At 32.5% G+C, this 23675-nt stretch overlaps 1 protein-coding gene across 2 annotated transcripts; it reads right to left on the bottom strand.

The window, feature by feature from the left end:
- Positions 1-143: 143 nt before the first annotated feature.
- On the bottom strand, positions 144-23566 carry LOC123234550 (zinc finger protein 280D-like). 2 transcript variants are annotated; one of them, XM_044660451.1, is made up of 6 exons: positions 23238-23566; positions 7855-7917; positions 5522-5640; positions 5387-5423; positions 4512-4704; positions 144-189 (listed from the first exon to the last, which is right to left on the bottom strand). In XM_044660451.1, exons 1-6 carry the CDS (start codon positions 23243-23245, stop codon positions 178-180), a joined length of 432 nt encoding a protein of 143 aa, XP_044516386.1. In that variant the 5' UTR covers positions 23246-23566; the 3' UTR covers positions 144-177. The 2 variants fall into 2 exon arrangements, 1 of the variants encoding a protein (XP_044516386.1); XR_006505345.1 differs by lacking the exon at positions 4512-4704.
- Between the last annotated feature and the right edge of the window lie 109 nt (positions 23567-23675).

The following is a 23675-nucleotide window of genomic DNA, read 5'->3' as shown; positions in this document are numbered from 1 at the left end:
TAATTATATAATATATTAATATAAAATTAAGTCCTATTAAATTTTTTATGGTAAATGTTACTACTAAAAAGAAAATATTTTAATATTCAAAATATTAACTATATTAATTCTCATAACCACTAAGGTGAAAAATAAAATATTACCTCAGGTGTAGCTTCTTTTTCCATAACGATTATTTCATTCTTTAACCTAATGGAAGTAAAATAGGTATTTGAGATTTACTTGTCTTTTAAGTGATAAAATATCTGACTCCTATTTTCCAAAGCTTAAATGAAAATTATATTATAAATCTACATGCAACATTAATTGTATATGATACTTTCAGTAAATAGTTTAAATTAGAAGCAGAACAAAAAGATTAAATCATATGCAGGTATGTAAAACAGGCTCCCTCAATTTTCTCCAAATAAGAAAACTTTTACCTAGGATTTATAGTCACATTAAGCACTTAAATAATTTGTCCTAAGCAGTTATTAAGGTCATTAGAAAATAATTCTATCATTTTATAACAATCAAGTACTCTCTGCAATGATAAATCAAATTGTTTACTGAAGAAGCTATTAATACTAACTATATAAACACATCATGAAGCTTAATGGCTAGGTCTACATGTTATAATATAACAAATATTTAAAATAAGCCACAATTAAATTGATTTCAATTTTATATACATTTTTAAAATTTTGATTTGAAATCTATGCATCTGAAACTGAAAGAGTGTCCATCTGAATAGCTAAATTATAACTGACTAGTCAGTGAAAAGTGGTATTTATATAACTATTAGCTATTTAAAAATTAATAGCTGGACTGTTTTTTAAAGTTATTTGCATTATGCTTAAAAGCAAGTTAAAAAAATAAGATGAATATTTAACAAGCTAAAAAGGTTAATATATAATTATTATAACAAAGTTAAGATTCAATCTATTTTTTAAACTACCCAAAATAATACTAGGTTAATTATAAATAGGTTATTCAGAATGCTGTAAAAAAAAACAACACACAAGACAAATAAATGTCATCATTACTGCTTTATATAAGAAAATTGATATTAGAGATGGTTCAAAGTCTGTTTCCTATGAAATCTTGTAAATCATCAGTTTAAATGCAGAGTCTAACTTTTGAAGAGTTCATTTTAGAAATTACTAGTGCATATATGATCTGAAATGTAATTAAGAATTAAGTGATTCATAACATCAGGAAGCTTAATGGTTATGCCTATATGGAACAGTATTTTTAACATAAGCCACAATTATAAAGACTTCAATTTTATAACAAAAACCAGACCACTAATATGTGAAATACTATCCATTCAAACTGTTAAGTCATAACTGACTAGTCAATCAAAAGTAATGTTTACAGAAAAAATCTTGTCAATAATCATGGTGTGTGCTCTATGAATACATTTCAAAAATTATATCTACTCATGGCTTTTTTACTGAATATTAATAATGGCTTTATTAGTACTACATAAAATCATTTGCATTTATTAAAATTATTTCACCATGAGTTATGTTTCCAGAATAGCAAATATACTGTAGGAAATATGCAAACAATATTTCTTTTAAAATATCAGCATATCTCTATTGGGCTATGACAATTTACAAAAACTATAAGAAAAATATTAACTAGAATAAAAGAAATGCTAAAATTGCTTAGAACAAATGGCTCTTAACCAGTTCTGGGTAATCAGGGTTTTGTAATCCTTACAATTGTTATATCAGTAAAACACAAAGTAAAAGCTTAAGCAAAAACTACAGACTTAGCATTTAAAATGCTTTACAAAGGGAGACTATGAGTAAAGAGGATTGTAATTATTTAAAATTTTTGTATTCTTTAAAAGAAGTATTGGTATAGGTTAGGAAATATATTTTTAAACAACTTTAGGAATGAAAAATTTCATCTATATAGTAAAGGCTTATAAAGTATATGTGATTGATCATTCAGCTTAGTCAATGAAATAGAAAAAAATCTACTTTGGACTTTTTACTATAACTCTATAAAAATGGACTTCTAACCAAAACTTTTCTGTGCCAAGCATTCTACATTAAGCTTATAACAATTGGCATTTAAACAGCATACACTTTACAAATATTATCTTATTCTCACAATAGCCCTGGTAGGTTGATCTTATTATCACCCCCCCATTTTACAGACGAGGAAACTGACTTGGACTGAGGTTAAGTGATTTGCCCAAAGTCACCCAACTACTAAGTGTTCAAAGTTAAAATCTGAATTCAGGTTTTTTCCAACTCTAGGCTAAATGCTCTATCCACTAACCAACTTAAGTTATCTTTTTCATTTTGGCCATAAGTTTGACTCTAACAAAAATTACAAAGGGTCAGACCTAACCTTACTTCAACTTGTCATTATAACTTATATTTCTAGAGAAGTAATTTAAAAATCTGATATTATATATGCTTACCATAAATAATTTGTGTATTAACTAGTGGAATATTATGAAACAAATTATCCAAAAAGTTGTACATATTTTTAAAGTTTTAAAAAGAATTAAAACTTTATTCTTCTTAAAAACTTTATCAAATTATACAGTTATCAAATGTTTTTATTGCTCTTACTTAGAAATAGGAGGTAAAGAAGCTACATGTTGTAGGCAGAACACTGAACCGAAAAAGTAGATCTGATTTCAATTCATGGCTAACATTTACAACTAGGGTAATCTCAGTTTTCTCATCTATAAAATGATCAGAATAATGACATTTTCCACCTTGAAGGGTTGTGAGAATCAAAAGAAAAAGTGAGCATAAAATATCTTATTATTATAAGGTGTTACAGAAATCTGAATTGTGACTTTAAGAAACTGAGATAGTAAATTAAAGACCTACTAAATAACTTCAAAATTTGCATAATAGAGGCTTCCCGGACCATTTCTAGTACCTCTTTCAACATTAATAAAGCACATAATATTAATTATAACACAGATTTAGAAGAACCATAATAATTATAAGAACTCATATAGGGATATATAGATAAATCACAGAATATGTAATTAATATTATTCATCACAAAAGTATACTTAAACTATGTCTTAAAAATCATTTTAAGGAAGTGTGGCAAAATTAGGAGATCTAGTTTTAAGTAAGACCTCTGATATATACCGACAGACACAGAATGCAAAGTTTTGTTCATTTGAATCTTTAAAAAAATGTAAAGTAGGAAACACTATGTTTAGTACTTAAACATTATTCATAAGTAAAAGAAAAATTAGTAAATACCTATATATTAATTCTATCCAGATTTAATATGAATAAAAATTAATATACCGGGGCAGGTAAGAGAATTGAAAGCCAGGCCCAGAAATGGGAGGTCCTGGGTTCAAATCTGACCTCAGACACTTCCTAGCTGTGTGATCTTAGGCAAGTCACTTAACTCCCACTATCTACCCTTACTTACTGCTTTTCTGCCTTGGAACCAATACATAATACTGACTCTCAGATGGAAGGTGAGGGCTTAAAAAAATTTTTTTTAAATGCACCAAACTAATTCCCAGTCTTGCTCCACCAACAAAAATTAAAACAACAACAGTGACTAGGGATAATGAGTATATATCAAATCAAAGACCTTTAAATATATAATCTTATGTATGTAGCCTTTGAATTTGACAGCTTTTCCCAAGACTTAAATTATTGGCTAATCATATCTGTAATTCAAAAGGTTTTTTTGTTTTGTTTTTTAAAAAGGAAACATTTTCTTTATAAACAAGTTTTATGGATAGAAACTTAATTGAAAAATTTTAAGCAGTTTTTAGGTTGTGGTTTTATTTGTTAACAGGTTTTAAAAGTTAATTATTCTGTATAAGTACCAAGATTCTCATTCTGACCACAAATAATATTAATTATAACTAATGATAATTTATCTAGGAGACCTGAGGCACACATTGCATTTCAAAATGCTCCATGGTCTCACATAACATTTTGGACAATATCCAAAATTAAAAGTTGTGAAACAAGGAGTTGAATGAAACTTGCTGACAATTTTAAATATAAGAAATTCTATAAAATGAGGCAAAAAGCTATGAGAGAAAAACAAAGAAATATAAACACAAACAAACATGGAGGAAAACAACATAAATTTCACCTACTCAATGAATGGAAGGTTTAAAAATTAGTACTGCTAAAAAAATTATAGGTGTGACAATGGATAGCAAATTATAAATGAGAGTAAAAATAGTGCTGGTCCGGAAAGCAATTGCTGTGACATGATGGTCATGGGCAAGAAAACTGCAGCTTGTCTACACCTTGAACTTGAACTTTTGGAATTCAGCCTTCCATTTGGAAAACAAAAGGAAGAATGTAATTAAAGGACAGCAGCCAAAATGAACAAGCTTCAAACTTCAAACTACATCAGGACTAAGATGTTGAAGCACTGGGCTGATGGGCTTACTGGCTAGAACTGGACCAAAGATTAAAAAGAAGAGCCACAGCCCCCATTGGGAACTATGCTCAACTTGGTGTGCCTTGTGGCCTTCTAGGCCACACCAGCATCAGACTTACGGGAGGCCAGCCATGTAGCAAGGCACTCTCCCCAAGATCTGATTGCTTGAGGCGACAACCTGGAGCAGGTTCCACAGTCAGACTATTCACGATCCTTGGTAAGGGAGAACAGGCACCAGTTGTGTCCATCGGAGGGGGACACTGTCCAGATATACCCTGGACATATTTTGAAATCTCTGGGCTGCTTCTGCATCTGAAAAATAAGAAAAATAGCAAAATAACAGACAAAGAATGGAAAGAAAGGAGAGTCACCTGCCCTCAAACTCAGACTTACAAATAAGAAATCAATTAAGAAACAAGACAGGACAGATCCAAAAGACAAACAACTATATTATTTAATGTAAAACATACTGATGTCAACATATTAGGGTACTATAAAAGAAAAGACATAAATTAAGCAAAATTTGAAAGGACCAGAGGAGCAAAAGTTATTTCAGAATAAAGCCAACAAGAGGAAAAATAGATGCTAAAAACCTGACAGAAAGAGCAGGTAAAATAAGACTCTAGTACCATTTGTGGGCTGGAAAAAAACTGAACAATGTTGGCCATTGGTCAAGGAATGCTAATGAATGAAGGAAACACCAACACCAAGGGCTGTGATGTGAACTTGGGAAATTCCACCTTGCCTTATCAGGTCATGAGTCCCACATAGAGGAGGAAGCACTTTCAACAAGTACCTTAAACAAAAAAACAAGCACACACATGCACGCACACATGCACATGTATGCGCACACACACACACACACACACACAAATTCACATACACACCCCTATATTTTTAATATTTTTTTGGTTCTGTCACTGGCATTTGAAAAATCCAGCAGTGCTAACAGCCACCAGTATGTAAAATACTCTGGAAATAAAAAATCACTTACTCTGTATATTGTTCAGAAATTGAGATGGAAACAGGTGCTGAAATACAAAGAAAAGTTTAACATTTAAAAACAAGAAATGACAACTGGACTAAGTAAAATGTTTTATTAAAAGTAATATAACACAAAAATACTTACTATTTTCTTTGATAATTTGGCATGTGTGAGTGTCACTTTCACTTAAATGTGTGGCCATATTATCTATACCAGAAACATCAGTTAGGAAATCACAATTAAGGCACACTACAGTAATGCCCCTAGAGGAGAAAAAAACTGACTTAAGTGTTTGAACTTTTCAGTTCACACAAAATTTCACTGATTTTCCTTATGATGATAGAACGTTACATAGAAATATAGAATATATAAAGATATATATGTAAATATTTATGGATATACATCTACATAATATAAAGAAAATACGTTTTCTTTGATAGAAAATCATATTATATATAATTATTAAGGGGAAAAAATTAACATGTGTGAAATAAATGAGTTTAAATGAATGCAATAATTCATTTTAAGATCTAATTTTTATTCCTTGAAATAGCTCTGTATTTTTTAAAGTCAGGAATGTGGAGATTGAGGTTCTTATCTCTAATCCACTAATGATTAGATCATGTAACTTTGGGGAAAGTTACAATTTTTCTGTGCCATTGCCCATTCACAAAACAAGGATGTAATATATTTGCCAAATTTATTTCAGACTGTTATTGAGGGGCAAAATTAAGAGAAAAGAAAAAAAAGGCTTAGAAAGTAAAAAGATACATACTCTTTGTGATTATTTCTTTGCCACTGATCAGTTAATTACCAGTCTCAAGAGATATCTACACTTGAAGTTCAATTCCACGATAATTTTAATAGTACTTAAATATAACCAACAAAATAACAGGTTGGTTTTTAGTTAAGTTTTTTGATGATATTAACACAAATCTGTTAATATTAATAGAGATCAATGAATAAAAAATACAAAATGGAATTTTTTACTTTATCCACTAGCCTTTCCCCTAACTTTACTACATCTACTAATTTTAACACTTTAGGAGCAAAGCTCCAAAAATCAAAACAACTTTGTGTTTTGTATTTTCCTTACCTCTACCCTACCTTCTCCAATTCCTAAGGTTATTAAATCACACTGATTTTCACCCACAAAGTATATTTTGAAATTATCTATTCCTTCTACTACCATCTTACTTGAGCTAACAATTGCCAAATATATGGACTACGAAAGGAACAAGTCTTCTCAGTTGGAGGTTTTATCCCTCTCTCCAATCCATTCTGTATTTCATCATCTACTTAATTATCCTATAAGACTTCCTTATTGCTCACCATATAAATTTAATTTTCTTGTATTTAAAATTCCACAATGTGGTGATAACCTTAACTCCCCCTAGTCACCCATGAACACTGTAGCCAGAGAAGACTCCTGCATGCAAACTATACTTTCCAATCTTCATATCTTTCATGTTACGGCTCCCACTCAGAATGTCTGTGTCATTTCCTATTTCCCTCTTGTGCTCTACCAATCTTTAAATTCCACATCAAATTTTTCCTTTTTTCTTGATCACTAAGTCAAATATAATATCTTTCTTCATTTCCTGAATCACTCTTATGACACTTAAATATGATATATATATTTCCCCTTAATTAAAATTTCTTAGTAAACCACTTTTCATCAAGGAGAGTATCATATATGTCTGCATTTGCAAAAGAATCCAAAACAATGCATAATGGGCAAAGCAATACATATTTGATAAAGGGAATTAGTATCTTCATTTTCACTCCAGAATTTACATTGATTTCAAAGACAATTCCGGTACACAGTAAAACTATGCTTAGTACAAAGGAGAGGGACATTCAATTTTAATATTTGTGTTACTTAATAATATGAAGTAACCAACTAATGGATATAAGTAAATACATATTAAAGCTCATATTCAGAAATTGGCCTATTTTTAATTGTAAGTCCACTGGAAAACTGGGGTAACATACTTATCCAAATATAAACCAAAGAGGTTTTTTTTAAAACATTCTGAATAATGCAACTACAAATGATTACATATCCACAGCATTTTGGAATATAATTTTAAAAATTCATCATTATTTTTAAACTTCACTATTAATAAATGTGGTACCTAAAAAAACTAACAATCATGTAAAGCTTTTTTTCTCATTTATTCATTCTTATTTTTATAAAAACAAAAAAAATTTAACCTTGAATGAAAATTGTTTTTGCATTTTGATTTTATCCTACAATCCCATTATGTGATAGCATAAATGTAAGGGGTATGGATGAGAAGGTCCTTACATTCATCAAAACTATATCTTTTCACCACTGAAGGTTTCTAAATTATATGTAACTGGTTAACTTTGGAGAAGTGGATTTTTCATGGTTGACAAAAATGCTAAAACTAACATTTAGATTGCTCAGATATTACCATTTCTACCTATATTCTATAAAATTAAATCTGTACCTCAAGTCTTCCGAATGCTTCTTAAAAATGCAAAACCTTTTACTTGCACGAGCACTGTGAAAGCTAAAGGAAAAAAAGGATTTAAAAATAACATAATAAGTTGTGCTATATAATTAAACATTTATTACCAACATCTCTGAAACCTATGTTTTTGTATATTATATCCATTTAGATGCTGCCTGAATTCTAAACTGGGACAAAACATCTTGGAAATGTTACAACATATTCACAGAGCACCTGTTACTTCAATATTAGTTAAAATGACCTATGAAACATTTGTCCTACACTTTGTAAGGAAAGTATACAATAGCTACTGGTGTGTGCTTGAAGTCCCAAAACATGCCTAAGTACAGCAGAGAAAGATAAATTCCGTTTAAAAACAACCACAGTAGGTAGGTATAGTTGAACGTCTACCTACCAAGGCACATATAAGGAACTATATTAATAGTATTTCTAACAATATGAATACAACTACAAAGTAATTTTTATGGAAATAAAGATATACCTAAATAATCAGAGAATATTAATCACTTATGGTTGGGTTGAGCCAATATAATAAAAATTACAATGCTACCTAAATTAATTTACATATTTAATGCTATACCAAACTACCAAAGGATTACTTGATAGAACTAGAAAAAAACAATAATTACATTCATTTGAAGGAATCAAAGGCCAAGAATCTCAAGGGAAATAATAAAACAGGTAGGAAGGAAGAGGGCCTTAGCTGTGTCATATCTCAAATTATACTACAAAGAGTAATCGTCAAAAAATTATATATATACATACATATAAATGATTAGTGGAAAGAAATAGATAAACAAAATACAAACAAACACAGTAGCCCAAAAACTACAGCTACCGAGGATAAGAAGTTATGCAGAAATTAGAATAAGGGTTAACATCTCATTTTATACCTCCAAATGAATACATGACTCAGACTTAAAGATTGACAGCATAAACAATTTAAGAAACATAAGGAAGAAATTACTTTTCAGATCTATAGATAAGAAAAGACTTCATGATCAAGTGGGGACATTTTTATCACAGAAGATAAAATGGGAAACATTGATTACATAAAAATTTAAAGTTTTTGCATAAACAATGATGCTAAAGTTAGAAAGGAAACAATTGGGAAAAAATGTCTTTGCCAGTTTTCTCTAATAATGGTTTTATTTCCAAAGTTATGAGGAATTGATGCAAATTTGTAACAAGAGACATTAATCAACTGATAAACAGTCAACAAATGCAATTATATAGTTTTCAAGGGAATTCCAAACTATAGCATTATGAAAAAATGCATCCCAATCACTAATTAATAGAGAAATGCAAATAAAAGCAACAATGGGGTTCTACTTCATTCCCATTAAATTGAAAAACATTGACAAAATAAGAAAATGACAAATTTCATTTTCTTATTTTGTCAAATTTTTTCAATGTTGGAACTGTTATGGGAAAAAAAATACATTATATGCTATTAGTAGAGCTACAAACTGGTCTACCCATTCTGGAAAACAACTTGGAACTAAGCCCTAAGTCTTATTAAATTGTGTATATCCTTTTACCAAAAACATGACTAGTAGGCATTTAACACAAGGAAGTCTAAAAAAGAAAAGGACACATATTTACAAAAAAGAAATAGTTCTTTTGTAGGAGCAAAGAACTAAAAAATAAAGAAGTGCCCATAAATTGGGGAACAGCTGAATGAATTATGGTACAGGAATGTAACAGAATGCTATTATATCATAAAAAATGTCAAAAGGAACAGTTTCAGGGAAAACTTGTATGAACTAATAACAAGGGAAGTTAGCAAAGTCAGTTTACTTATACAATAAAAGCATTATAAAGAAAAACTTTGAAAGACTTAATTCTGATCAACCCAATGATCAACCATAATTTCAAGGGTCTGATTTAGAAACATGCTATCCACCTCCTGATAGATAAGTGAAAGTTCAGGGGAAAAAAAAAACATTTTTGGACATGGTCAATGCAGGAATTTATATTGTATAATTGTGCATATTTGTAACTAGAGTTTTTCCCCCTCTTTAATTAGGACAGGTGCAGAATAGGGAGTTAGTAGAAAAAATTAATTAAAAAAAATAAAAATCTAATCCAATGCATGTAACTTTAGGTACAAGAAAGAGTTCAGATGATACGAAATGAGATTTTTTTTCTTTTTCACAGATGAAAAAATTGATGATCACAGTTCTCCATAGTTAACTAGTTGCTAAAACAAAGGACTAAGATTCCCCTTTTAAGATAATAATTAACTTTTAAAATTAAAGTCCAAATTTTAACCTAATGACTTGAAATGGAGATACCAAAATATTTCCCTTCTATTTCCCTTCTGATGCATATGTTTACATCCATGCATTTTGTTAATGAGCCTGTGGCTTCAGCAACATAGAAAATTAGTTTCAGAAGTTTGTTTGGAGGCAATGAGAGGTTAGATGACGTCAGAGGAAAGATTTGAACCCAAGTATCTATTGACACCTAGGCCAGCCATATTATCACCCTGCCTTCTAATTATTTTACCATGTAGAAAATATAGATGCAGAATACCTGCTGAAATTCAATGGCTTAATTGTTCATATTTTTGTGGATACCTTAATAATCTTAAGTTTTTGTACTGGTATACTTATCTATCTGCATTTAGGTTTAAGCATTTTCTTAAAAGTACATTGAAATGGTTAAAACCATGAAGCAATTTAAAAATCATTACAATTGCTCCATTTCTGAAATAACTCAAATGATTCAAAAATATTTCCTAACACATTAAAAATAATTTAATGCAAAAAATAATAAAATTGGGCACATCAATGAGTAAAAAGTGTCCTTAAAGTGCATAAAGACACAATAGATAGGAAAAGAACTACTTCAAGACAATGAAAAGTGAATGAAGCAAAATTACAAAGAACAAGTGTGGACTCAAAGAAGAGATATGAGAAGAGACTCTTGCCTGACTCCTTTGCATAGGAGTAAGGACCACCAGGTTAAAATATTGCCTATATTTTCTAGACATTTTTGATGAATGACTCAATTCAATTGGTTTTTTTTTCTCCTTTTCTTTAAAACAAAAAAAAATTATGTGACATTGTAGGGAGGTAAAGAGAAAGGGATATTTTGAGAGAAATGTTGGTAAAGTAAAACACAAGATATCAATAAAAATATTTTTTAAATTATTTAGAGCACATAGATCAGTGATGGTGAACCTATGGCATGAATGTCAAAGATGACACACAGAGTGCTCTCTGGGGCACTCGGTCACCCACCCTCCCTCCCCACCCCAACAGTTTCTTACTAGAAAGGCAGAGGGACTTAGGTTGAGCTGCTCCCCTCCCCTTCTCCAACATGCCTGATGCCATTTTTTTACATCTTCCCCTCCCCACCCCCCCAGCAGCCTAATGGGAGTGCACAAGAGATTAGGTAGGCAGCTCACAGGCAGTAGAACTGGAGGGGAGCGGAGTGCTTGGGCCACTCCCCTCAACCTCCCCTACAAGTGCTGAGGACATTCCTCACTTCAGCCACCCCTCCACCCAGCAGCCCAATGGGAGTGCCTCAATGGGTAAGGGAGGTAGGGGTGGGACATATTCAGCATATGTGGGGGGGGGGGGGAAGAGGGGGGAACAAGCAAGTACTTGGTCTGGGGAGTGGAGGTAGGGAGGGTCCAGAACTCCATTAATATAGATGATACTTAAAATTAGTGGTACCCTTAGTTATCAATGCCATTACCAATGCCAGAAAGTAATGTTTCTTTCGAAAATTCTTACCATTGTATATTCAAGAACATTTTAATCAACTAACACAAGTGGAAATTATTTACAAAATATTTATTGTAAGTCATTTTCTTATGGCATCAAAGGGATGTTTTCCTATTAGTTTCTGATTTAAATATAGAAATGGAGATGAGAAATATCTAATTATTACTAAAAGAGAACTACTTTGATAAAATACTAGTTCTGCTATTTCAAAACTCATTTAGATAATTTATGTAATTTAATCAGAACAAAGTATTAGAAAATTGTTTTTTTTAAAGAAAATTAAGAGTAATTTTTAGATGCTAGTTTTAGTTTAACAACAAAATTAAAACAGCTAACCTAATTTCTTAGTATAAACAAACATCCTCCCTTTAAAACCAAAAGGTTAAAGAATACCTTTCATAGGGCAGATTGACTCATTCTTTAGCCAATGGCACAAATTTTCATATATTTAAACCAACACAAAAAATTCTAATTATGGAAAAATGGTTTGTCTGATCACCTGGAATTTTTAAAAACAATTTCAGCATTTCTCTAGCTCCTAGTTTAGTATTACATTTGGGGATACCAGAAGTAAAGGCCTATAAAGTCAAATATATTTTACAGTATGTTTGGATGCACAATTAATGTACAGTTCAATTCAGTTGTTTCTTTTTCTTTTTTTTCTGAATAAGGATTTAAAAAACTAAAAAAGAACAAAACTCATAAAATTTTTAAAATGTACAATTTGTAGAGTTTTTCATTGTTATATCCCATCAAAATGCATTTCCGACAATACTTGTTTTGTTTTAAACAGTACTTTGAATTCCTTACAATTCCTCAATATTTAAAAATAACTTTATACTTTGTTTTGTAAAATTTTGATAGAAGCACTGCAGCATTCCTGGAGAAGTTTGTGTGTGGGAAAGGCCAGAGAATGACGTTTTTAAATCTTCTAAGTAGCTGCTATTTCTATGATTTATCTTTTAAAATATTGGCTAATTTGGGTTTTAATAGATTTAGAAAACTTTGAACCTTGAACTTCCCATTTATAAAGTATTCAAAGTATAATTTCAGTATTTTTACTTATGAGGGCATTTGAAATCAGGAAAATAGCACAACTGACAAAATATAAGCACTTCTTAATCAAGGCCAATGATCAATACAGGAAATTATCTGATTTTAGAAGCAAAAGGATCATAATTTTATATACAATGAGTTGAAGTGCCTTGGGCAAAAATCTTCTTAAGACTAAGGGAAAGAATGTTGAAAGAAAAAAAAAAGCCTTCTCTTAAACACAATCTTGACTTGGTTAATTTTATTAAAGAAAATAAAATGAAGGGTTTTTTTTGGTATAATTTACTAACCAAATTTATTCCCAGAAAATGTATAAGAAAATGTATGTGTATCTTATTTCACTGAGGACTTTGTAGAATTAATTTTTTTTCAACTTTATACTTTGAAAATATAAAGAAGTGAAAAAGGCAACATAGATATCAAAAGCTTCCATAGAACTTAAACAGAAAGATTCCCTCATTTGTAAGGGAATCCAGAATTTTATCAGCTTGCTTCCAATTAATGTTTGGGGTCTATCATTTAATAGCATCAAATTCATATAAAGAGCATAATGAGTGATTTAAGCCAGTCAATATGTGGCAGGAATTTAGGTTATGTTATGCTAAGGAAACAAAGAAACAGCCCCTGCCTTTATTCTACTGGAGAGACAAAGTATAAATGAGTTAAAAATTGTGTGTGTGTGTGTGTGTGTATGTGTGTTGCATGAGAGCACTGATATAACCTACATCAAAATGTTTACTGCTGTGGGTAGGGGGTGGGGAATCTGAATCATGAAATGTCAGAAAAGAACTGTCAAAATTACTTCTACTTGTAATTTAAAAAACAACATATATGTGGAATAGAAGGGGAAACTGTCTAGGGAAAAGAATTAGCAGTTGATGGGTGTGGAGAGGAAGAATAATGGAAAATGTCCCCTGCAGATGGTAAAAGTTGAGCTATTTCTTGAAGGAAGCCAAACAAGTATGGAAGAAAAAGCATTCAGGGGGATGGGGAAGCCAGTGCAAAAGATATTATGTCAGGAGACAAGTTCATAAATTACAAGTTGACCAGTGTGTCCTGGAATATATGATGGCAAGTAGTGTCTAAAAAGACTGCAAAGGTAGGAAGGGGTCAAGTTATAAATAATTTTAAATGTCAGGAGTTTCTACTCGATTATGGAGTAATAGGGAGTCATTAAAGCTCAATGAGTTGAGGTTGGAGATTAGGGGCTGAATCCTGACCAGACCAAAGCTTTAGAGACATTTATGCAGCTGAGTAGAGAATATACTGAAGTGGGGAAGAAACTTAAGGGAGACCAATTATTAGGTTATTATAATAGTCTACTATGTGAAGTCATAAGGGTCTAAACTAGGGTTGTAGCTGTGTGTATATAAAGAAGGGAAGATATTGAACAGACAACTGAGAAAGTAGAAATGATAAGAATTGGACAAGGAGCGTGACAGTGAAGAGACAGCTGAAAATAATAATGAGATTATAAGCCTGAGTAGAAGTTGCAGTAATAAAGAGGTTAAGAAGAGGAGAAAATTTGCAGAGGAAAAAATGAGGGGATTTATTTTGCATATGTTGAGTGCAGGATGCCTATGGCATATCTCGATTGAGATGTTCAAGGAGCATTTGTTGCTAAAAAGACTGTATCAGGGAATCTCCCATAGCAGCAAAGCTAGCTTGTATTCATCCCTTACAGTATAAGCTACTTATAAGAATCCCCATTTTATAAAGTTTTCATTTAATTACTTTTTTGTTTAATCCAAAATTTCCTTTTGCTCAGTGCTGGGAGAGGAGAGTAGGGGTGGGGTGGGTGAGAGAGCACATTAGTTCCATAAGCACACTAAATATTTAATAGAATGGCCTAATGTATAGTTTTTATTTCTTTCACTTGATCAAATAATGTCCTGTGACTCATGATTCTCCTGTTAAAGAAATCATGAGTTATAGGAGATCTTTTCACTTCCCTTCCTTTTCCATCTCAAGAGCTTTATGTGAATGAAAAAAAAAAAAAAAAAAAAACAACCCAATCCACTAAGTGATATGGTTTGATCATTGAGTAATTATGCTAATACTATCCAGATGAATGTTGAAATGATTTATATGCACAAAGCCACAATAAGCATCTGTTATGTTTATTTCAATGATAATTCAACTGTTAAGAAATTTCTTTAAAGTTATTCTTTTGATTACTCAATTATAACCAGGATATATAGGTTTCAAAACCTACATTTTACAATTAGCCATCTATGTAGTCCAGGGCAAGGTATTTATTAACACCATTGGGCTTCATTTTTCTCAGCATTAAAGGATAAAGAAAGGTTGGATTAATAGCTTTTTCTGAAATTCCATTTATACTATATGACTATTTTTAAGGTACTAACTATATTATAGAACCACATATTTAGAACAGGAAAGTGTCACTGTCATCTAAACCAGGAATTCTTCAGTAGGGGTCCACATAACTAAAGGGGATCTGTTGTTAGTTTTTAGGAATAAAATTACATCATTATTTTTACTAGCTGAAGTATACGCATATTTTTCAGCTATGATTTTTAAAAAATATTTCTGAAAAAGGGTTCATAGATTTCACCTGCCAGGGGAAACATAAACAAAGGTTAAAAGCCTGGATAGAGTCTAATTTTTAGAAAATACATCAATAAGCTGAAATCTAGAGAGGCTACATGAGTTGCCTATAGTCACTTAGCAGCAGTCAGTACAAGAGTCAGACAAAGGCAAAGCAATTCTCCCATGGTACATGGCCTGAATCGGGGGACCTTTATTTAAATCTACCTCGCATATTTAGACTTTATCTCCCTAGGCCTCTCTTCAGGGAGGAAAATAAGTAAATTGGAAAAAAGCATAATGATTATGAAAATCTGGTTTTTGAGATTTCTTACCAAGATGGCCATCTGAATGGGAGGCAGATGCCCATCAAAACTCTAATGTAGGCACCAAACCAAATAATAACCAAGGAATCCAATAATAAATTACATTAAGTGAATTCTACTCTACAATTGCACAAAAAGTCATACAGATGTCCAAAAACAATGAAAAAATGTTAAGGGCTCTATGTCCTGAGGCAACAACTGTGAAGGGGTCCCCTGAGAAAGAGAAACCTCAAAAAGAGAAGTCCCAGAAATTGTCACATTCAAAATTCAGAACTTCCACATCAAAGAAAAAATAGTGTAATCCATCCAGAAAGCAATTAAAGCACCAAAAAACTTCAGTAAAGATCGCAGAATACTCAGCAGCTTTTATTAAAAAGGAGGCAATCTCAGACTTAAATATTGCATAAGGTGAAAGATGTAGAATAATTCACCCTGAAAATGAGTATAATCCTACAGAGGGGAAAAAAAACAGACCTTTCATAAAAGAGGACTATTAAACATTTTTGATGAAAAATATTAAATTTAAATTAAAAAATGGAAATACAAGTAAAATAGCCAAGAGAAACATAGAAAAATTAAAATATTTGAGCAAATGGAAAAAACTAAATATCATTGTATTGCCAACAACACACAAACCAACATAAACACATAAAAATAAGAGAGGATGGGGAAGTTTAAGAGGGAGGGTAATATCTTTAGGGAATAAGCACAAGCAAAACAAACTTCCCGATCTGAAGGGGAAATGTAACCGGATTAGGGGCAAAGAAAGGAGCTGTAATCTAAAGTAGTGCTTTAGATTGCCTCTTAAAAACTACTAGGGAATGGAAGAACAAATTGTGGAACATTGTGCTTTAAAGTAATAATATGAAACAATTTCAGCGAATCCTGGGTAGTAAGAATTGAAACAGGGTAAAGTGAGCAGAATCATTAAAATAATTTATACAAAGACAACATGGCAAAGAAAAATTACTTTGAAAGAATTAAAAAGCTGATCAAGAAATCATATTACCAAAATGAAGCAAAGCCTAACAAGTGATGGACATGGACAGAGATGTACATTTTTGGATGTGGCCATTGTATATTTTCCTTGGCTGTGCTTATTAGACTCCCTCCCTCTTATTTTCTCTCAGTCTGGGAAGGGGAGAAGAAAGAGACTCATGGATTATTAATGCCAAGAAAGGGACAACTGAAACATTTTTTAAGAATGCATACAAGAGAACAGAATGGAGTTCATTCAGAAGGAAGCACAGACAAGTTTTGAAAAGTAGAATTTATTAAAAAAAAAAACACAAGTGATGCAATATGGACATTCATGGGTTTCATCTAAATCCATTTTTTTGTGTCCTGCTTTATATATGGAATTCACTTCTTGGGTTTTAAGTTCAAGATTTAAAAATAATAGTTAAAATAAAAATGCAAACAATTCATATTTAACTAGTCTACACTCAAAAGACAGGAACAAAGTCACTACTCAATAAAGAATACCAAAAAAACTGGATGGTTGAATATGTAAAAAGAGAAGGGGTCACAGTTAGAGTCACTTCTCACATCATATACCAGTGATGGGCAACCTTTTGAGCTTGGTGTGTCAAAATTCGCCAAAATAACGGAGCATGACTGGGGTGGTGTGTCACTTTGAGAAAAAAAACCATCATTTTGTGATATTTATAGTTTAAATAACAAAAATGTGTAATTGTAATATATAACTGTATTTAATAAACCAAAATAGGTAAATTAATATATGTAGAATTGTCATCTATAGTGCACAGAGTGTCTACACTACACTACAACAAATGTTTCATCCTTGGCACACAGCCCTATACTTCTCTGTATGTAGCCGCATGCCATCGAAAATGGCTATGCATGTCAGTGCTGACACACGTCATACATAGGTTTGCCATTACTGTCCACGGTAATAATACCATACCATAATAAACTGGATTACAAGAAAGGCAAACTCCCTAGTATCTTTATCCTTACAATATTGACTCACTATCTGCCATGCCAAAATGAACCCCATTTTCACCCAACTTCTCAGAACCCCTATTGTCCTTCAAAACACTGTTTAAGGTCAAGTTTTCTGGTTAAAGACACTGCTAGTGTTCTTCCACTGAAGTTTTTACCTTGAATTAATTTTGTATATATTTAATGTATCTGTTATTTCCCCCAATAGCATGACAGTATCTTGATGAGGATGTTTTCATTTTTGCTTTTGTATGTCCAGTACATAGTGCCTGACTGAACTGATAACTGACTATTTCATCTATGAAAATCTGAGATCTTTTTCCAATAACAAAAAGCAATCAAGCATTTAAGTATCCACTGAGGTACCTTATATACTAAGCACCAGAGTAGTGACACACTAGAGATACAAAGACAAAAGTAATTACTCAATTTGTTATGTAATATAAAGCAAAACAATCACTGCCCTCAAGAAAATTACATTCCAGTGGTGGAAATCTCATGGGAGGCAGTACAGTATGGTGAGAAGTGTGCTGGATTTGGAGAAGTTCTGGATTTAAATCCCAGTTCTCCCATTTACTAGTTGTGTGGCTGACCTTATATAAGTCTTAACTTCTGAACCTCAGTTTCCTTATCTACAAAATGAGGAATCTTTAAGAAGAGTGTCCACCTCTAAATCTATGATTCTGTTGTATATACTTCAGCATTGCAGGGCCCCCCATATCTACTATTTCAATTACCCATAGATAACCATGGAAAAATTGGCAAATTCCAGAAAATAAAAACCAAAGAGTTCATAAATTTCAAACTGCCCACAAAGTGAGTATGGGCTGTAACATGATAAAGTCCACCAGGCCAGTATGTGTTTGATCTCCTTTTGAGGGAGAAAAATAGACAGAATTGATGTTTCACTTCATTTTCAAAGAGGACCAATGACATCACAGGGTGATGTCTTGACTGAGCATGAATTTTATTTTTAGAAAGGCTGAGTTGCACAAAGTCATCAGTCTCACTCTCTCTTCCAGACTCATCAGAGTCCAGTGTCAAAACAAGAGTTGGGATGACTGGCAATGGTGCTAGACGCAGTAGATGACCATGGCATCTTCAATGTCTGAACAACCTCGGTGCCCATTTCATTGCCCTCAATGCCTGGTCAAACTGTTCTCATTTCCCATTCCACTGGGGGAAGGCTTCATATGCTTGGAATAGACATCCTCCTAACTCACTGCTAGGTTTGTATCCCATTGGTCACCCTCAACATGGTTTAGTCCATCTGCCAAGAGAGTTTGGCCACTGTACATGCTACAGTTTCTTGGAGCAATAGGTGAGAATCAAGTGCCAGGTAGACACCAAAGGTGGGTGGCCAACCCTGAAAAGAGCTCAGAAAACCTTTAGACCAGAGGTGCTAGTCCTCCTTGAAAAACCATACACCTTGAGAGAGTAGAGTACTGAAAATAATGTACAATGTGCTTTATTATAACTGTATTTAATGTTGGTAAAAGCATCTTACTGTTGCTCATCAATTAAGCTTTATTATATATGTATATACGTACAAGAAAATCACATTATATATGTTGTCAGCAGGTGTTCACTTATATCCAGGTTTCAGCCATCCACGGTAGGTCTTGGAATGCATCCCCTGCCGATACAGGGGCCCTACTATATATACAAAACTTACATAAAGAAGATAAAGTAAAGTTAGAGAAGAAGGCATTAACAGCTGGGAAGGACAGGGAAGGGCTTCACACAATAGATGCTTGAGCTAAATGTTGAAGGAAACTAGGGATTCTAAGAAGCAAAGTTGAGGATGGAGAGAGAGGAGCTGATTGAGACTAAGCAGAAAGGTAATTCGGGCATTTGTTACATAGGGAATACTGCAAAAGACAATAAGGAATCATTGACAATTTTGAAACATAAGAACCATAGGACCAGAATAATACTTTAAGATTATTTGGAGTGCAGCAGGTAAAATTGTTTACAAAACATCAGAAACAAGAAATCAGCAGTTTTGCAATAGTACAGTAAGAAAGTAATCTGGTGGGGCAGCTGGGTAGCTCAGTGGATTGAGAGCCAGGCCTAGAAACAAGAGGTCATAGGTTCAAATCTGACTTCAGACCCTTCCTAGATGTGTGACTCTGGGCAAGTCACTTAACCCCCATGCCTAGCCCATACAATTCTTCTGCCTCAGAACACAGTACTGATTCTAAAACAGAAGGTAAAGATTTTTTTTAAAAAAGAAAAAGAAAAAAGAAAGTAATGTGGACCCAAATAATATACTCATAGAAAAAGAAATGAAAAAATGAATGTGAAAGAATGCTTGCTAACAAAGACCAGGAAACAAGGAGGAGCCAAAATATAATTCTAACTTTTAAGCTTTGATGAATGGTAGATTGGCAACTCTGATGCATAACAAAAACACTAATCAGTGAAAGGTGGAGGAAATACTGAATTCAGTTTTAGACTAGAGCTGAATTTGAGGTGCAGAAGGAATGTCAATTATAAAAAGTCTAGTAGCACAAAAGATATGCAAGCCTGGAGCTCAGGAAAAAAGATCAAGATCAGAAGTGTAAATCTGGAACTCATATAACTGGAGGTCATAGAGTCAGCAGAATCTAAAAAATAAAAGACCTTAAATAACTCCTACTTAATCTAAAAAATACTGCTTTGTGTAAGAAATATAGAAATTGTATTTATTCGATCTCAACATCACAAAAAAAAAAGTAAAATAAATATATGACCTCATTTATTCAACCTCCAAAGCAGCATTTGTACACTATAGCTATAATCTAAACCTTCTAGTAAAATCAAATTAACCTTCCCCTTTTTGGAGATAGTTTTTTTTTTTAAGTTTTTCTTTCTAGTCAATTTTTTTTCCCTTTCCTCCTCTCTAAGTGGTTTTATAACATCTGCAAGAAACCTAACTATTACTTAGATCCTTTCACTCCCAGGGGCAGTGTTACTTTCACTACACAGCAAACATTTCAAGAAAAAAGGATTGAGAAGTCAACAATAACAACTAAGATCAGCCAATCACCAATTGTATATATTGGATGAAACTGCTTCAATTACAAATGTGTAAGAGACCAAACTATTAGTAAATAAATATCTATAATGATGAAACATAATTGACACATCACTCAAATGTCTCAAAACAATTCTTTACTGAGGGGAAGAATGAGAGTAATATATAGCTTAGTGCTGGTTTTTGGTAGGCCGATTATTTTCTTCAGACTTTTTAATAATTTGAGTTTCTCATAATTTGTTGTCTTCCTCTGCCTATCCATTAAGATTTTTCAAATATGGTTCACTGAATGTACTTATTGCTCTAGTCATTAAGTCACCTCACTGCCACATAAATGTGTCAATGCTCCATGAATGTGCCTTAGCTATTCTTCCCATCTGGACCATTCTCCCTCTTTCTATCTAATGATTCCTTATCCTTCCAAGTTTGGCTTACATCCTACCTTGTGTAGTACAGTAAAAAGAGCACCATTGGTATTAGGAAACCTAGGTTGATCTCCTAGATCTGACACTTCCTAGCTATGTAACTTTGGAGAAGATAATTCACCTGTTTCCTTATCTGCAAAAGGGAGGTAATAATACTTACACAACATATCTCAGATAATCTTGATAATCTTGAAGATAAAAAAGAGATAATATATATGTACCTTTTTTAGGTACTACTTCTTCTACAAAGTCTTCCCAAATGCTCTAATTGACAAAATAGTTTCTCCCCTTTTTAAAAAAACTATAACCTACATAATAAGTATCACATGACTCAGTACTTAATTGCTCTTGATATTAGTTCTGTCCAAGTCTTTTTGAGGGCAAAGACCATCCCTCATGTCTCAATTATGAGTTCTCTGGAAACAGAGGATGGTGCAATGGACAGTATGGGATCTGAGTTAGGATCCTTTCTTAAGACTCATTTTAATAGGGGCAGCAAGATGGCATAGTGAATAGAAAACCTGCATTCAGAAGATCCTAGGTTCAAATCTGGCTTTAGATACTTCCTAGCTGTGTGACATTGGGCAAATCAATTAATCCTGGTTGCCTACCCCTTGCCTTTCTATCTTAAGAGTTGTTACTAAGACAGAAAAAGCAACGGTTTAAAAAAAAAAAAAGACACTAGCTGTGTAAACATGGGCAACTTGAATCTTTTCATGCCTCAGTTTCCTCATCAGAAAAATAGGGATAATATTAGCATTCACCTTGCAGGATTAGTTGTAAAGATGAAATTAAATTTTCTTAAAAGCATTTCATTCTTAGTACATATTGAGAACTAAACAAGTGATTATTTCCCTTCTTCCCCTCAAGGACCCTTATTCAGAACTAGAAAGGACCTTAGAGGTCATCTAATCTAACTCCCTAAGCTATATACTTGAGAAAACTTATAAGGTCTAGAAAAAGACTTGTTCAGTGTCTTATAGGAAGTAGTGACACAATCAAGATTGGAGCCCAGAACCTCTGGCTTCGTATCCAGTACACTTTCTACCATACCATAATGCAGCAATTGCCAATAAAGTCAATAAGCTTAGCTTTACAACTTTCTAAAAATTTTAAGTAGGTCATACCAGAAATGGAGAAAATAGACAAGTTTTGTCTTTCCCTTACTGTTAAGGGAAGGGGCATGGTAGGTATGAGAAGAAGACAAAAGATGAATTCTTAAATGTTAATGTGACACAATTGAAAAAACTTCCATCCAAAGTAAGCACACTACAAGTAAAGATATCTGACAAACAAGGAGAAAAAAAGAAGCTGAAATAATGAAGGTAATACAGAGAAGGAAAAAAAAAGACAGTATAGTGAAAAGTTGGGTAAGAATTCAAATTCTCTTAAATGTGACACCACATTCAGTACAATAATGAGAGCTAAGATAAACCCTACAAATATATGGAATCCAGATGAAAGTCATTAAAAGTAGAGGTCAAATAATCTGCAAAGGCAGAACTATCTGTCAGATTGGTCAATAACCCTGTCATGCTAAAAGCCCTAAAGGAAACAGCAGAGACAAGGTAGAAAGAAGGACTCTGAAGTAGATGCTTGTCAGTCAGGAAAGTGAAAGACTATATTAGATTTCAGTTAAGTAATGACAATAACAAGAAAGAGATGGTATATAAAGTCAAGTTCATGAGCCACACGAACATACATTGCCATTATTCATTTTTGGTCAAAACCAGTATATATCAAAGTTGATAACCCAATTGTACTACTAGACTTGTACTAATTCTAGCTATTCCCTCAAGACAAATCTACCTTAAAGGATGAAACTTGGCCAACTGACTATGCTGAGAGAAATGAAGTAAAGGATGCAAAAGCAAATTCCAAACCTGGAGTTACACAAATATTTTAAGTGTTAGTAGCATTGTTAGAATAACTGACCTCCCTTACACAAAAATAACTGGATATACTCAAATTTATTCAAAATCATCACATTATAGTCACTATTATAACTCCTCTAAGAGTCCATTTTCTCCAAACAAAACCCAAGAGAACAAAAAATAACAATTTTTTTACCTTATGCTAGCCTCTTCTAACCTGACGGCTCTTAATAGTCAATTATCAGCTGAATGATTATATTGAAGAATACTATAGTGATTATAAGTTTCTCAATTAACAGGTAACATGGTGTTTACCACATAAGGAACAATGAGCATTAACTAATTTCAGAAAATAAACCTACTCATTTCAGTGTTAAAACTAACAATTTACAAATATCAACTCATCTTACCTCATCATGTGATTTACATAGGCTTTACTACAGCTAGTGTTGTATCTGCATAAACTACAGTGGACATATGTAGGAAAATGGTTTGCAAAATCTTTTATTTCCGAATAACACTCAATGCACTTGTGAACTCCCCGACGAAACCTTATGGGAACATAAAACAACAACAACAACAACAAAAATCAAAATAACATTTTAAAACTAAAACAAGGGAACTCATATTAATATTTTAATTCTTTAATCCAAAATGCTTAAATCAACATTTTTTACACAGAGACCAAAGACTTCTATTATAGTGATGTGCTTTGGTATAAGGATCCAGTAAAACTACAAAAATCTAATGAGTATAAAATTGAAAAGTAAGAGTGACCATGTCACCTGGACTTGCAATATCAGTTAAAGCTTCTTATATATATATATATAAATATGTATGTATATATA

The sequence above is a fragment of the Gracilinanus agilis genome, chromosome 2 (assembly GCF_016433145.1).
Source record: "Gracilinanus agilis isolate LMUSP501 chromosome 2, AgileGrace, whole genome shotgun sequence".
NCBI lineage: Eukaryota > Metazoa > Chordata > Mammalia > Didelphimorphia > Didelphidae > Gracilinanus > Gracilinanus agilis.
Note: the sequence above shows the minus strand (reverse complement) of the source record. Positions and strands in the feature narration are given on the sequence as shown.